This window comes from Protopterus annectens, chromosome 3.part0 (genome assembly GCF_019279795.1).
Source record: "Protopterus annectens isolate FY-2018-M chromosome 3.part0, PAN1.0, whole genome shotgun sequence".
In the NCBI taxonomy this organism is placed as follows: Eukaryota; Metazoa; Chordata; order Ceratodontiformes; family Protopteridae; genus Protopterus; species Protopterus annectens.
The window spans coordinates 516566235-516583660 of NC_056731.1; the positions used below are offsets into that span (position 1 = coordinate 516566235).

The following is a 17426-nucleotide window of genomic DNA, read 5'->3' on the forward strand; positions in this document are numbered from 1 at the left end:
CAGTATTGACTGGCTTATATGTTCCTCCACATATCCCACTATGCACATTAACCCCAAGTCATCTCCTCTCCTACCAGAACTGATAAAACTTCTAACAAAAATCTATACTGGACTGGATTCTAGTTAATTCTCCCCACCTGTCAATCCACTCGGGCTGCCTCCCTGACAGTGAGTGACCACTGCCCAACATTTCTCTTAAGAGATCACAACCATGCACCTCAAACATCCTTCCATACAATTAGGAGCAAAAAGCCATTTCAACCCTGATAATTTTACCTATGCTCTTACAAACTGTTCCTGGGAACATCTCAAACATCTGTCTCTCTCTAGATGAGGCAGTACTCTCCTTCAACAGCACCATCCTTGAGATTCTCGGCACCCATTCTCCAGCTAGAAACGTGCATAAAATCTAATTACGCATCCTGGTTGACCAAAGAAACTAGAGCAGTACTCAAAGACTGGAACAGGGCCTAGTTACAGTTGCAGAAGAACAAAACCAGTACTAATAAACATTTCCTAGAACTTAGAAACAAAGTTTTAAAAAAAAAAATAATTAAAGCTGACAAATCCAACTCCCGAACAAACATCAGAATAACCCACAAAAATTTTGGATGGCAGTAAACAACCTATTGCAGCCAGGTAAAAATACCACCCCTACACCAAAAAAGCTGACGACTATGTAAACGTGGCCACCCAATTCAACAACTACTTCACAGAATCTATTCAGTACCTAGCCAACAGTCTGAATAACACCAACCCTACCCTTCCAGAAATTAAACCCCAGTAGCCCCCTCAAAGTTCTACTAACATCTTCAAACCAAACTAAACCCAGCTCCCATTTATTATCAAAACACTACTTAAAAAAAAAAAACTAAAAACAACTACTTTAGCTGCTGCTGATCAAAAAATTGCAACTGAAGCCATCTCCTACCCAATAACCATACTTATGCCTGTATAATGGATCTATTTATATGTCTCGTGGTTTGGAAAATGTCACACATCCTGCCTCTGCACAAAGTTGGTAGGTCCCATGCACTCACTAATTATCGCCCCATTGCCATCCTCCTTTTTTTTTTTTTTTTTTTTTTTTTTCCCCCTGTCTAAAATCCTAGAAAAAGTAGTACATTCCCAACTCCTAGAATATCTACTTTCTCACAACCTCCTATCCCATACCCCACATGGTTTCCACCCTCCACATAGCACCACAACAGCCCTGGTATCCTTCACAAACATAGTTAATCAGCACAGAAACGACTCAAATCAGACATTTTCCTGGACCTGTCAAAGGCCTTCAACAGGGTCAATCACACCAAACTCATTAATGTCCTCTCCTCCCACAACCTCAGCAATACAGCCATAGTATCATTCCAAAGCTACTTAACAGATTGTCAACAGACCATTAGTTGGCAAGAGTCCCTCTCTCCCCTAGTACCAACTACTCTAGGGGTACCACAAGGCTCCATCCTTGAACCCCTTCTTTTATCATTATTTACCAGTCACCTCCACTCGACCACTCCCCATGCCAATGTCATTCAACGCGCTGATGACACCACTCTGATCTGCTCTGTTGCTACATTTTATGTTCTTCAGTTGATCACCCAAGACTCCTTCCAATCTGTTGGAACATGTTTAAACTCACAATGTGTTTTAAATCCCAACAAAACTAAACTTGTGTTTTTCTGTCCCACTAGAAAACCTCCTCCTTCCACAAATTTTTCAGATCTTCTCCTAGAACAAAACCTTATTCACTCCTTCCCCCTATACTAAACTGCTAGGTGTGACAAATGATAACCTGAAATTTGACCTCCACATAGACCAATCCATCAAAGTTCACAAGATACTTGGCTTCCTATAATGGAGTAAACAATTTCTGACTATTGCTAAACACACCTACTATCAACACTCCCATATGCACCCCCAATTTTAACAAACCTCTGTAATTCTGACCTTGCCAAGCTTGAAACCTGCTATAACAAAATCTTGCCACTAATGCTTCATATAAATCCTCTCAACCTAACTTCGTAAAAATCCGTCTCAGCGTCCCACTCCTTCCACCACCAATCCCCACTCCACTTTCTCCCTGAAACCTGTTCCTACAGCCTATGTAAAATCCCTTCTACTGAAGCTTAAGCCATGCTCTCCCTCTTTCGACAATCGACCCCCCCCCATTTCTCAAACTTGCAGCCAGTACCATAGTTTATCCAGTATCCATCAACCACTCCATTAGAGAATCCTTAGTCCCAGACTTCTGGAAATCCTTTTTATGTGATCCCACTTCATAAAGGAGGTAACTCCACCGACCCAGCTAATTCTGCCCTATAGCCATCCCCTCTCCTCTCTCAAAACTCTTAGAAAATGCATTCACTGTCAGCTTCTCAATCACCTACTCCAGGAAAATCTCCTCGCCCCCTGTCAACATGGATTTGGGCCCTACCATAGCACCTCCACTGCTCTTCTTTCCTTTACGCAGAACATAGCCAAAGGTAGAGATGACAAATTGGTGTTATGCCTGTTCCTTGACGCCAAGGCATTCTACACTGTCTCCCTCCCTAGTCTTCTTAACAAACTAACAAAACTCAACCTGTCTGCTTCCACTACTAACTGGTTCTCAAGCTAATCTTACTAACCAACAGCAGTCTGTTAGATGACTGTCCTCCTGCTCTCCCTTCTTACCTGTCAACACAGGTGTTCCCCAAGGATCCATCCTAGGCCCCCTTCTCTTCAATATATTTACTAATAACCTTCATTCCGCTTGCTGCACAACTACCCTAATCCAATACGTAGATGACTCTACTCTCATCACCCTGTCCAACAACCCTACTGACCTTCACTCCCTGACACAAACCTCATTTAACTTACTAATCAATAACCAACTCATCCTTTACCCCCCCCCAAAAAAGCTTCTCCTCTAGGACTTCCTTCTCTATCTCTTCCCTAGATAAGTGTTATCCATGCAGACTCGCACCAAACTACTGGGAGTCACCATAGATGATTAACCAAAATTTAATATTCACTTAACAGTCCATAAAAAAGGACCAACCAAAAACTTGGACTGTTGTACAGACACAAAAAATTGTTACCTGTTGCCTGTAGGACCACTCTTGCCCAAGCCTACCTCCTCCCTTGCCTTCTCTGTGCATCCCCTGTTTTCTCCCTCCAAGCAAACCATTTAACTAAGCTCAATCAAACTTATAACCACATAGCCAGATTTGCCTGTAACCTTCCATGCAAAGCCCACCATAGCCTTGCCTCAAAAGAGCTCCAATGGCTTGAATTCCCTCAACTTCTACTTCTATCTCTGCTTCAAATGACTCATTCTTTACTATATAAACCCGGCAAACTGCCCCTCCCTGTCTACCCTCTTATTCCCTTACAAACCTTCTTGGTCCCTCTGTAGCACTAACCAAAACCTACTGGACACCTACAGACCCAATAAAACTTTAAGCAAACTACTTTACAATAGCTCAATGTCTCTCAAACTTAGAACAAGCTTCGTAATTATCTACGCTCTATTCACTCTCCCATTGTTTTCAAAAGAGAACTAAAGACTTACCTGGCCAACTCTCCATCTTGTACCTGTCACCACCCCACCTAATTACAATCGCATCCAACTTCTCTAGATCACAATTTTAATTGATTGTTGATTGTCCTTATTAAATGTAAAATGTATATATTGTTTATGTTTAAGAAACTTTGTACCATATTCTTAGATTCAAATGTTTATAGATTTTCTATAATTATTGTAATTTTTTTCTTCTCGGATCTCCATTGAAAATGGGCCAAAGGCCAGTGAACCAACCTGGTTAAAAAGACAGATAGACAGTGATGAGATTTATTTATTATTTATTTATCACTCAAGCAGCTTGAATGGCTAGAACTCACTCTTTTACTGCAGTTTAATCAACTAACCTTAGCTCATAAAATCCTCCCCCACCCAGAAAAGATCCCAGGCCTCAGACCCCTTCTCTCAAACAATAAACAACTCCTCCAAGTCACCAAGGCAAAAACTCAGGAGGTGAAGCCCTCTTTTCTAACTATATTTCCAAGCTTTGGAACTCCCTGCCCAACCCACTAATGACCACTTCCACATCTAAACACTAAAACTAAAACCCACCTTGCAAACTCCTGGCTCTGCTCCTGTGACAGTCCAGGCAAGACCCCCTCAAACCACCCTTCCAACCCTCCTCCACTACTATACTAGTTCACCTATCCTCCTTCACTGCTATAATAGACCACCCCTTAAATAGCAAACTCTTGCAACAAACTACTTGTAGATCCTTATAGCAAACCTTTCTATATCAAATTCTATTGCACTGATCATTTTTTACCTTTTTGTTTCAAACCTCTGTGCACTGAAGTTAATTACAAACCCTCATAATGTAGTACGTTTTTACTTTAATTTGCATTGTCTGACTCCTGTGAAACCATTACTGTTGTAAATATTCTTGCTATAATTACTTTTGTTTAATTTCTGTAAAACTATTGATGTACTATACTATGTACTCATGACTATATGTACTGTATGATACTGGACCTTTTCTTCCTGGGCCTCCACTGAAAAAGGACACATGTCCAGCTAGACCTTCAGGTTAACAAATAGTAAAATAAAATAAAATTAAGATAATTTCTGTTAAAGCAGAGTTCTTGGACACACCTGGAAGGAATAAGGTTGATAATTCCTGGCATCTTCTCTAGAATATAATTTTATCAGACTCCTTACGGAGTACCAGAATGACCAAAAACAGTGGGGAGCACCTCTGCAGCAATTACTGTGTACTGTGACCCACAGGTCTGAACTAACAAATTGGAATGCAGATGGGTTGTCCAGTTTCTGCATCTAATCCATATAGAGACCCAAACCCATGGTATTGTGCTGGGCAGGAAGTAGGTATACCATGTTCATTAGAGACTCTTGTATTGCACCTTTTAAGAACAGCATATTGACTGGTGTGGGGGAACAATTCCCACGGTGAGTTAGTCCGGCAACTGTAGGTACTAGCTAGCTAACAAAGCTTTACAGTTATGTGGAAGTAGCCTGCAGCAGTAAAACAAGAAAGCTAGTTTGTCATGTGAAGGATTCTTAAAGCGTTATGCAGGACCTTGCTTGAGGATACTGGAGATGTGTAGTGTGACGGCCACTTTTGGAGCTGATGGACTAGCAGTTATTGAAAGCTGAAATCTTAACCTGCAAGAAGTTTGCAGCCTTGGGCTTTGATTTGAAAGCGCATCCCACATCTGGAAGGGCTCTGTAGACTGTGTCTACATGTATACTGGAGAAAGCCTTGCAGGTACTGTTCGTATTTATTTTTAAGGTTATGTGAGCTAGTGATTCCATTTCCTTTGTGAGTGTACAAAATATGAGTTTTTATTATAAATGTCTCCAGTGTTTTTTGAATTCTGAGTAGGTATTTAAGTGCTTCTTGATGAAGGAAGTGTTTTCTCCAAAAGCTAGCTTGCATTTGTGCGTGTGCTTTTTTGTTAATAAAATGGCTGTTTTCATGGAACGTAGGAGGGTGCATTCTCCGTTTTTTTAATTTCTCCAAGTCTTAAGTTTCTAGTACAATGATGGGAATGGACCCCATTCCTGAATCAAGGCATGATTTAAAGTTCGTGAAACTAGTATTTTCAATCTTTGATGTTGGTCAGGAGAGCTCTTCGCAGCACCCACAATGTACCCAGAACTGATGACTCCTCAAATTCATGTAGAGTTACCTGTATCAGTAGCATATCTAAATATGATTGTAGAGTCTTTTTATATATTAAAAAAAAAAAAAAAAAAAAAGTATACTATTTGAACTGTTTTGGTATCCTCCTTCCAGACTGCCCTCATTTCTGTGCACGAATCCTGGTATTTTATAACTGTCTCTCTACATAATCACTGGGTGTAGCAATTTCGGTGTTTCATATAGACTGTAGTGTAATTGATCGTTTGCATCTGTAAGCACTCCTTTACAAAAATCATGTGACAACATCCCACATTTATAGATATTCTATCCATTCCAGACTTCAAATCTTTCTCTTTTCACAATTCTCCATTCAACAACAAATGATCCTTTGTTCCATATGACTTTTTTATACCCTTTTTGTTCTACTGCCATAATTAAGCTTTCTTCTAAAGGACCATAAATGTTGGCATCAGTTCCATTATATGGTTTATACATCATTGGAAGGCAGGTCATTGGCCTATAGTTTTTAGGATAGCTTTCAGGTTCATTCTTAAGAGTATAATTTTTCCTTTTAACCAGGTTTGTGCCTGTTCGGGATGCGCATATTAAGTAGTTCTTACTCTGGGCTAATTCTTTGTGTAAAGATGTCAGTAGTTTTAGCAATACGTTGGATTCTGCATCTGGGCCTGGGGTTTTCCAGAGCTTTTCTTATTTTGTTTCACTTTCACTGGCCATTAATTAATTCCTGTACATTTTAACTTCATACTGTTTTTTTTTTTTTTTATTTCAGAATGTATTAGTTTTGCCTCTGCTCCTTTTACTTTGTTTCCCAATGCTCAAAAAAAAAAAAATGGGGGTCCTCAATGAATTGCTTATTGTGTAATTTTCCTTCATATTTGTATATCTTCTAGGTTTTTCTGCCTGTGACAATATCTTTAGTTTATTATTTGTAGTAGTGTACAGTACATCCCAGTCTGTTTTGATACTGTGCGTTGCTTTTATCCCATCTATCTTTCTAAATATTTTTGTTGATCTCTTCCCTGTTCGAACAGTGACACTTGTCTTAATTGTTTTATAGCTTTCTCTTTTCGCTGCTTCCATTATGGCATTTTATTTCTTCCCTTTCTTTCCCTTATTGGCCTGTGTTTTTCTGGTAGTAGTTTATCTATTATTAGTTTTAGTCGCACAGTAATGTATCTTATTACTTCTGTTGTATTGCATGAATTTTTGTTCAGTAGTCTTGATCACTGTGTTCATCTGTTATGCCAGACGTTTAACATCTTGGGTCTTATTGACTTTATCTGTTTCTGTTTCTTTCATCGATCTTAGTATGTCTATCCAGCTCTTTTTCCCATTCCACCTGTTTCTGCTTTAACTTGGGGACTCATTCTCCCATCATGTTGTGACGTTACCAGAGTTTTATTTTCTACACTAAATCCTTCACTTCACAGGTAGTCCATAACTTGAGTTTCTATTTTTTAACTTATCCATTACTTATCCCCGTTTTCTACATCCCCTTGTTTTCATATTTTTTTGTATTGTGAAATCCGATATCTGGATGCCTTTGCCTTTATTTCTCATCTTTGGTGCTGCTTTTTTGTATTGATTGCACTGTATTAAGTCTTTTTCTTTACCACATCCATATTTCTTCTTCAGATGTCTCATGCTCCACCTGAGCGGTCTGCTCATTTGCTTTGGTCGTTTCTACTTTATTTTTGGCTCATGCTCCACCTGTTTGTCCCTGATTTGGAAACTCCTTGTTTCATCATGCTGTGTGGTATAACGTGTGTTAGACTTTCTACATTAAATACTCTTTGCAGTTGATCCATAATGATGTCTCCTTCATTCGTCTTCACGATAGGGTCTCCGATCTGACCCTTGGATCCAGCTCGGCCAATTTCCACAGACTTGGATCTGACTCTCAAGCTCCTCCCTCATACCCATAATACCCTGCATCTACCCAACTGCCTCAGATTTCGTCTGCTGCTCGCAGAGCTCAGATGCAGATTTCATTCCTCTCAAGCTTCATTAGTTTTTGGGTTTTGTGGCAATCTCCTTTCTCCCTCTTTCTAGTGTCTGTGTGCGCTACTTCTATCTTCATCTTAAAAAAAAAAATGTTTTTGCTATTTTTCTCTCTCTCAGCTGCCTTTATTGTTTAAAATTAAAATTAAAGTTCAGGTAAAATTTTCTGTTAGAATTAAGAAGAGTTAACTTATTTTTCTTTTGGGTTTTGGCATTTTTTTTCCTCTCTGGCTGAAAACAAATTGGTTCCTGGCTTTAAGTGCTGCTGCTCTTGTGATCAGGATGTCCACAAGGATTGCGTTTGTTGCTTGGGAGGCGATCATCTTAATGCTGACTGTTCGGCCTTCAACCCTTGGCTATGGCTGACAGACTGAACAAACTTTATTTTGTGGGGCCTTATTCTGCCTGAGATCCCTTCCCAGGCTTCTGCCTCCTCTCCTTATGTTAAGGAGGCCAAAAAGAGGTTCCTCCCTACTTCCCCAAGGGACGCTCCTGATGCCAAGAAGCCAAGGAAATGGCAGAGTCCTTCTTGGATCTGCCCAAGTCTGCTCCCCTCTTGGATCCTACAGCTTCCTCATATCTGGGAGAGATCATTAGTGTCTCCCCAACTCCGTCGTCTGCTCTAACCTCAGATCCCACTGTGGATACGAGGACCTCACCAAAATCACTGCCTCTTAAGTCCAAGCACTCTCCTGACCCCCCCCCCATCAGCTTCTGGGTCCACGCAAAACTTGTCTGAGGTAGATATATGGACAGGTTAGTGAGGAGATTACTTAAGGCCCCGATCCAGATGGGGGCGGTCCCCTACTCCATCCCCCTGTCTGATCCATGAGCTAACCAGGTCACTCTATCCAGACTCCTGTGATCCATCCCCCTGCAATGGAACCTATAGATTCAGGACTACCATTCGATTTGGAATCTGCACAGAGGAAACTTCCTTGGTGCCAAATATGCCCTTGACTAGTACCATTCCAGCCTTCTCTGAGCAGAGCGAGTGTCTGAGTTCTGTCGTCGGTGCTGTGTCCAGGGGTCTGGGATTGTCTCCATCCTTCTTGGAGCTGTCCCTTCCCTTGGAGAGATTTTGGCACTCAATAGCTGTGGCCCGATCCCTTCTGGACACCATGGATCCAGTGCAAGTCTTGTCCATCCCTCTTGGGTAGCTTTGGCACCAGTGGATCTGGGTAGGGCTTTGCGTGGCCCATCTACCTTTCAGGTTGTGGTTGAGGGTCACCTCCTGGTTTGGAGATTTTGACTGTACACATTCCTTAGTTTGCCCCCATACCTCCATCGGATCCTTGTCTCTCTGTCTTGTCCCGAGTCTTCCCATCCCATCCCTGCTCAGGAGGGATCCCCCTCTTCAGATACCTCCCCAGAAATACCCCACTGAGGAGGTCCCTTGGAAAAGGACTTGTAAAAGGAGGCACATGGACTCCTCCCTGAAGTCCTTGATTGAGGATGCTGACTTCGATGAGGGGGAAGGATCCCCCTGATTCCCACCTAAAGGTGGCTCCTTTGGAGACATTTTGGAGATTCTTGAGCAAAAGGGTTGGTGGTCTGTCCAAGTTCCTTCCTCCTGAGGAGTCTGTTCTCTTGGAGGTGTTCGGGACAGGCCACTCTACTTCCGGGCCCCCCCCCCCCTGGTGGATGCCCTAGGGGATCTAATATCTCACTGTGATTTGGAAGGAACCAGACTCCGAGCCTATAACTAAGTGGCCTGATAAGTTATTAGTACCTCCTTTGTCCAGGAAACACTGGAGTAAGGGTCCTGTGGTTGATGGTATCATGGTGGTGGCAGCTACCAAGAAGAAACTTGAAGAAACTGGCAGAGGAGCTGCCAATGTCCATCTGCAGAACAAGGAGTACTGGACAGAATTGGGAAGTGCATTTATGCCTCTGCAACCTTTGCGCTGAGGTCATTTTCTAGCCCATTTTACTCTGCTCCAGAGGAATCTGGTCAAAGAACTGACAGCTTTTCTCAGAGTCTTTGCCTGCAGAGACGCAAAATTTTCCCCATGCAGGCCACTCTTTCCTCACCGCGAATTCTTCAATGAGCTTAATCGCTCATACCACGGAGGGCACCTTGCGAGCAGTCGGTTCAGGCCTTCCCCTTAGGAGATGTGCCTGGATGAGGCTATGTGACTTTGCAGAGCCCTTTTTAAGGTGTCTTCAATGCCCCCATGATGGCTCCTCCTGTTTTGGACTGTCGAGACACCCTCACCCATAGCAAAAAGGATGGGAAGACCCTTTCTGTGTTGGAATTGGGTTTTCTACCTCCCAGAGGTCCTTCTCCAGAAGCCAGCATAGGGACAAGAAAATGTGGTTCTGCAAATCCCAAGGGCCTTTCCAGGAACCACGCAGAGGAGGAGGATTTAATGGTAGACACTGCCCTAGAGGCAAATGGGGTCTTCAGGACCAGGGCATTAGGGAGCCCCCTTCCTGTAAGCCCTGCCAGCACACCTGAGGTGATACCCGGCAGTCAGGGTGATCATCTTGGCACCTGGAAGCCTGAACACAGTTAACTGAAAACCACTGGGAGCCAAGCTTGATATCAAGAGGTTACTATATTCCTTTTTCCCTTTCCTCCTCCAAATTCAAGAAGTCTCCCAGATGTGACACCCCATCAGTGGGAGTAGGCAGCACAGGAAATTCAACAGCTGCTGCTCCAGGAGGTCCCAACCAAACAGAGAGAATTTAGAACCTACTCCTGATCGTTTAAGTGCCAAAAAAGATGGGACCCAAGACCCATTCTGGATCTCAGCAGATTGAACAAATATGTAAAGAAAGCTTCTGAAGCTGTTCTGCCATTGTTGTACAGGGATGACTGGATGTGCTTGATTAAATTTCAAGGATGCGTGCTATCACATCAAAATAGAAGCTCCAGGAGATCTCACCTCTGGTTGGGAACCAGTCCTTACCAGTTCAGAGCACTGCCCTTTGGGCTCACCACAGCCTCCTGGGTGTTCACCACATGCATGGCAGTGGTAGCCACTCACCTGAGGCTCATTCCAGGTGTTTCCATATTTAGATAATTGTCTCCTAACTGCTCCCATGAAGCATCGACTCATTCAAGTCAAGGGGCTACTTACTTCAGTTAGCTCAATCCCTGCACATCACCATAAATGGAGACAGATCCCAGTTCAGAACCTAGAGTTCATGGATGCACTGCTTGATACCAGACATCAGATAGCTTCTCTTTCACTACACTGTATAACCTCAAGTCCAGCAGTTGTTAGCAAATCAAGCCCCCTCTGCTCATCTGATCTTGCAGATCTGGAGTCCATGTCTACAGCCATCCTTTTAGTTTTCTGGCCATATTCTTCATGCGAGTTGTACAGAGGACACTAGCCAATCAATGGTCTGTTTTATCTCTGTCCGTGTCCCTTCACATCAAATTGCCTCCTGTCTTCAAACGTCATGTCAGTTGGTGGATTCATTCCAACCACTTTTATCCTCTGCAGACCCTTTGTCAGTGGTCCTCTGATGGCCACAGTGATCATGGATGCTTCCAGTTCGGGTGGTGGGGGCATTAAAATGGGAAGATGGTCTAAGGCACGTGGTCTGCTCCCAAGACAAGTTTGCATATCAGTGTCCTAGAGATGAGTTGTCATTAGGGATCCTTCCGCTCCTTTGGACCTCACACTGGTGCTGCAGGCATTGTCACAGGGCCCCTTTGAACTGGCAGTTACTTGCATCATGAAGTTTCTATCCTGGAAAACGGCTTTCTTGGTGGCCAGCTCCGCCAAGAGAATTTCCGAGCTTCAAGCTCTGTCTTCTAAACCTCCTTACATTCAAGCTCTGTCTTCTAAACCTCCTTACATTTTATTCCATAAGGATAGAGTGTCGTTGCAAATTAACCCATCTTTCATGCCTAAAGCAGTTACAGAAACTAATATCTGTCAGTACATTTAGTTTCCATTTTTCCTTCCCATTTCAGTCCATTCAGCTTCCACTGTTCTTTTCCAATGTTTCAAACACAGGGGAATATGTTCTTCATCTTTTAGATGTTCGTAGACAGCTCTGCTTCTGTTTACACAGGACCAAGCAATACAGAAAGTCTGATCAGCTTTTTATAGCTTTTTCTTTGAATTTGCTTGGTCAAGCATTATCAAAAGTCACTGTCAAAATGGATTTCAGATTGTATCTCTTTCATTTATTCATCCCGAGGGTTGCATTTACCTAAACCCCCAGGGCTATGGCTACATCCTTCGCTTTCTATGCTAGAACTTCTGTTGATGACATTTTATGTGGCAGCTACATAGTCTAGTAACCACAGCTTTGTTTCACATTATAAATTGGATGTTATTTCCAGGAACAGGGTTTCCTTTGGTTCGATAGTACTCCAGCATGTTCTTCCTGAGGGCCACCCAGGGATCTCGTATCTGGGCACTCTGACCCTATCATAAGGGTGAACGAAGGAGACGACATAAGATTAAAAAGTTATGTCTTGCCATCAGTGCTGTCTTCCTTCATTCATCCTCGCCACTCAAACATCCCCTACCTTTCCTCCTTGAAGACCTGGATGAGCTCAGGACTGTCCTGTACCCGAGCCTCTTCTGCCAGTCTTGTGTCTGAATGTGGCATGATTGGATTTTGCAAACTCAATCTAAGGCAGTTGGGTGGATGAAGGGTATTATGGGTGTGAGGGAGGAGCTTGAGTCCAGTCCAAGACCCTGTTGTGAGGATGAATGAAGGAAGACAACACAGATGCTAAAAGGCTTAACTTCTTTTTTCTGTTTCTTAACTTCTCCATTACTAATCCTGTGTTCTAAGTTTCCCCTTTGTGATCTTATTTTATTTTACATTTGTTTACCTGGAAATTCTGATTTGGGCAGGCTGCCATTTTCAGCGAAGGCCTGAGGAGAAAAGCTCCATTATTAATAGTATAAGATTATAAAAATAGGAAGAATGTATGAAAGTTGTACAGTGGCATGCTCATCTTAATACATTATAAAATTGTCTTGCACAATTTACATTGGTTACATTTAGTGATAGTAATACATAGCACATTATATGGTGGACTGAGATAACATTCGAATGCACAGGTGGACTGAGATAACATTCAAATGAACAGGTAATGGTGATAACACTTTGAGATGAATAAAAGTGTAAAAGCTGTGTCAGACCTATATATATGTTAATCTAGAGAGACATAGCTTTGGTTTCAAACAAGGTAAGTGAACTTGAGAAGTGTTTCCCTTAGTACAATATAAAGTTTATGTTATATAGAGTTACAGGACTTGTGTTGTGATATTTTCCCTATCTGGGTGCCTTTGCCAGTATTTCTCTTCAAATACCTTTGGTGCTGCTTTTTATATTGATCAGTTGGGTTTCTCCTTTAAATAAACATTGCACCATATCGGATCTCTTTCTTTCTCATGTTCTTTTGCTTTTTTATACTTTAAAAAATCTCTGTTTATTTTCGCACTTCCTCTGACTCTACTTTTTCCAGATGGCCCAAAGTTTCTTGGTGTATATAAACTTCATTCTTTTGCATTTGATGCTATTTCTTGTACAAGTATTTTTGTTTCTTTTAATTACTCTCTCTTAATCTTTTTTTTAATATCTCTAATTGAAAATTCTCGGCTTCTTGCATAATGGCAACAATACACAAGTCCACTCTATCATCTTTATGGCTCTTTCTCGGCCATGTCGAACACAATTAAAGGTTATGATTGGAGACTAATTAATTGTAGTGTGTGGACCTTTGTCTACTTTTTGTACTACTAGTTACAGGGGGAAAAGAAAATGTTTTGCTAGCTTTCAAAGCCACAAAACACTTGGTGAGCACTGTCAGGCAGTGTAACATTCTCTTACCTTTAAATTCACGTTGACATGCTTCTCAACTGTAAAGATTTTGTGTGTGCAGAATTTTGCTTCCTGTGTTTGGTTTGTTCCCAGTGAAGTCTTGTTTTTGGACAAATCACCGATGATTGAAGTCAGTAAATCCTATTGTATCCCTCAGAAAATGCAGGCGAACACACCCTGTTATTTTAGCTACTTTCTAAGTTTATAAAGGGAAGTCGGGAAGGGATTCATTAGCCAATAGAAACAAATCTGTTTTTATTCAGCCACTTGTCTTTGCTGATTAGCACTGGTAGATTTGACTGCCTAGCAGATAGCATGAGGCCTGTCCTTAACAAGTTAAATGAGGTGCTTAAGTGCTACTGTAGCATGAGACACTGCTTTGGTTTATCAACTACTGTCTACTGTTTATGGTCTCTCTGCATCATACAGAACCTGCAAATTAATTCTGTTTTGGAAAAAAAGAGCACTACCTTTCAAAATGCTTACAGGGATTTGTTCTCTGGCTTTTTGTGTATTGTCAGGCGAGGCCAGGCAGTTTAGAAATTACTTGTCAGCACCATAGGATAGACTTGTGGCTTCCAGCAGCTCAAGCCATTTTTATTAATTTCAATTTGTCTGATTTGGTCTGTTTGTCATGTATGCATGCCTCTGTGTGCGACCACGTATATCAAGTTATCTTTGATTGTGTAACTTGATGCTCGGGTAAATGAACTTTTATGGTTGTTTGTATAAATTATTTTGACTTTGTAGCTTTGGTGCATCTTTGTGTGTTGGGTTTCAGAAAAAACTTTGTATTGTCTTCTTCGCTTACATTTCAGCCTGGACCTGCTGCAAGTGCTACAAATGTTGGGGCTTCTGGTCGATCACCCAGCAAAGCTGTTGCACCAAGAGCTGCCGGTTCCACTGTGAGACAAAGGTATGATTTTTTTTTTTCTTGTGTTTAATGATTAAGCTGTAGTGTAAAATTAATTAATCCTTTATTTAACTTAAGTCAACAGGCAGCACAGCTATTCTTTAGAGGCCAGAGTGAACTGGAAGTTTCACAATAAAAAAGCACCTGTTTATGTTGTTTGCTCTGATCAGTTTTGTAGTGCACAGTGCTGTGTTTGACTTAAAACGTCCTCTCTTGGCTGGGGTACATTATATACCGAGTTAGCAGGTCCACAAGTGTCCCTCGGTGGGTTTTTACCAGGTGCTGTAGTTCCTGCAATATCCCAAACACATGCTGTAGGTGAATTAATGGTCCTCTAATTTGCCAGTAGCTATGCATGCCATGTGTGAATGTGGCAAGTTTTTTACAGGAATACAGAGGTGTGTGTGTGTGTGTGTGTGTGTGTGTGTGTGTGTGTGTGTGTGTGTGTGTGTGTGTGTGTGTGCGTGCGCATTCTCCAGTGGGCTGATATCTGCTTAGAATAAATTTTGTCTGCCTTGCACCCATTGTGTGCTGAAATAAACTCTGGCTTCCTTACTACCTAAGGATGAATTAATTTGATATCTGGAGAATTAATTCATTTGATTTATGTACTTTGGTAGCTAGGTTGGCAGATACTGGGCTTGATCACATCACGTTTTCAAAGGAGACCTTCAGAAGAAGTGCCACATTAACACATCACTAATTAAATTAAAATTTATTAAATGATAAAGGATTTATCCACTGTAGGGTTGCAGGGAGCCAGACCCTTTTCCAAGCACTCTCTCTAGATGCTGGACACAACCTGGAGACAGACACTCGCACATGGCATGTATTTCTGTGGTAGTGTTTAGGATTGCCAGTTCACCGACAGCATGTCTTTGGTTTGAGGTAATGAAATTGGAGAATCTGGTGAAACCCTACATTGGAGAATGGTTGCACCACATCTGGGAGTCACACTGGTAAACAGAATCCTCATATGGAGAACATATATGCACCTCGTCTGGGAGGTGCACTTTAACAAGTCCTGTGAGGTTAACTGTTGTGCTGCCGTAACACTAATTCGCTTTCTGATGGATATGTTCTGAAATTATTATTTTAACCATGATTAACAGGTGTTTACTGGTGAGGTGATGCACATACTTACAACATATATGCAATAAAAGGGAATGTGGTAAACCTGCCATTAGGGTTTGGGTGATGCATATTACAGCTGCAGAGCTACATGCTATTGCAAAGAGTAGATTTTGTCTGGTAAGCTAAACATGTTGCAGTATGCATGGTTGTTGGATATGAACCAAGTAAGTAGAGGGCTTTTGGCAAAATTATAAAGGCTAGAGAAAGGAAAAAAATCTGAGGTAAGCAGTAGGAGGAAATTAGGATGTCTCGGGCCTGCTGATTGGCATTTGGAACTTCTAACTCTCGTATAATTGGTTAGTTTACCCCACCTCTTTTCCAAATTTGAAAGGCAGAATTCTTGTTTTGAAAGTTTATAAATATTGCTTTGTAGAAGCTTGTCTTACTCTTTCCATTTCCTTGACTTGAGCCTTGTTGAATAGCCTTTTTCTAGAATGTTCTAAACAGCTATTTTGACAATGGGGTCTGTTTTAAGTGCGTATTAATTCTTGCTTTTATTTTTAAGCTGTGCTATAGGTTATAGTACTGTCCTGTGAAAAAAGTGGCATCTTTCAAATGCAAGACATGAATGTTAAAACAACCAGATTTTCACAGTACATCTTCTGTATGATGGTTGTGCCATGAGATGTATTGCTCCAGTTTGGCTGAGTGTTGACCCAGCTGTGAAGTGCTGTAGCTTTGAATGCTTCCAAAATGATTTCTGTCCTAGGTGGTTGTATGTCATAGGGACTTGGTCTATTTGCAGTGCAAATATTACTTGTATGTAGCTTATACCTATTTTAACAACTGAAAAATAAGATGAGAACAAGTAAGTACTACAAAATAATGTCTGAAATAGTCATGTGGTAGTAGGGATGGTGTAGTCACCAGATTTCAGAAGGAGAAACGGTGAGCAAAGTATGCAAAAGATATGTGGCTTAGTCTGAGTTTTGGTCTAGAAAAATGAAGTACCCAGATACTGCAGAAATCAAGCATGTTCATCATGTTTCACTGTTGCAGTCCTTACAAATGGTTTATCCGGCTCCCGGTAGCCTGCAGTCAGCCAGAATACCAAAGTCCTTGGTATATGACGTTGGCTGACTCCAGAATAAGCCTGGCGCCAGGATGTCTGGTATAAAGGCAGGCAGCCAACGTAATTTCCATAGTCTTTCTGCGGAGCCCGAAGCAGAAGCAATTCACACGAGTGCCGGTCGGCTGATTACCTTCTTTTTGTATTCCGACTTCTAAAGTTGAAAACATCCTCGGATAGGTACCCTGTTGGGGACCCTTTGTTTTTGCTTTAACGAATGTCAGAGAAAATTAATGACAGTCTTGCCTGTGGAAAACAGGTTCCGCATCATGATTTTCATTCTTACTCTATTACTTGTTTGGGCCTTGAGCACGACGTCCCAAATTGTGATCTCTCTGCTTCTTTCAACCCGCGTGCCATATGCCGTAGAGCTAGGATTTTGTAAAAGCACTTCGGAGTTTGGCCTGAGTTTGTTGGTATAGCGCCTTCTGGTCTCCCAACTTTGGATGTGCCAAAGAAGCACAAGGATAAGGACCGTGACCGGCTTAGGGTTAAATTAACCGACATCCCTATTAAGTTGGTTGTCTGTCCAGCGGCATCCAGACTCTTTCCTTGCCCCCGCAGTTGCTCAGCAACAGGTGTCTTCAGAGGCTTTTCCTGAGTCCTTCATTTCACAGGCTTCTACCTTGCCTTTGGACCCTCTGCCAAGTCATCGCCTCTGATGGATCTGGAGCTGCTAGGCAGCTAGGCTTCTGAGCCCTTTTTTTTTTTTTCTCCGCCAGAGACCAGATCCAGGCTGACTACCTCGGCCCACATTTCTGCAGTGGCTAGGCCTCCCGAGTTCCTCCGGCTTTCTAGTAAGCCTGTCTGCAGGAAG

The 17426-nt window shown here is 41.9% G+C and overlaps 1 protein-coding gene across 1 annotated transcript in view; it reads left to right on the forward strand.

Moving 5' to 3' along the window:
- Positions 1–17426, forward strand: part of SEC61B (SEC61 translocon subunit beta) — a 112038-nt gene that overhangs the window by 40057 nt on the left and 54555 nt on the right. The window contains exon 2 of the mRNA XM_044064934.1: positions 14312–14409. Coding sequence (XP_043920869.1) covers positions 14312–14409 — 98 coding nt within the window. The remainder of the gene's footprint in view (positions 1–14311; positions 14410–17426) is intronic.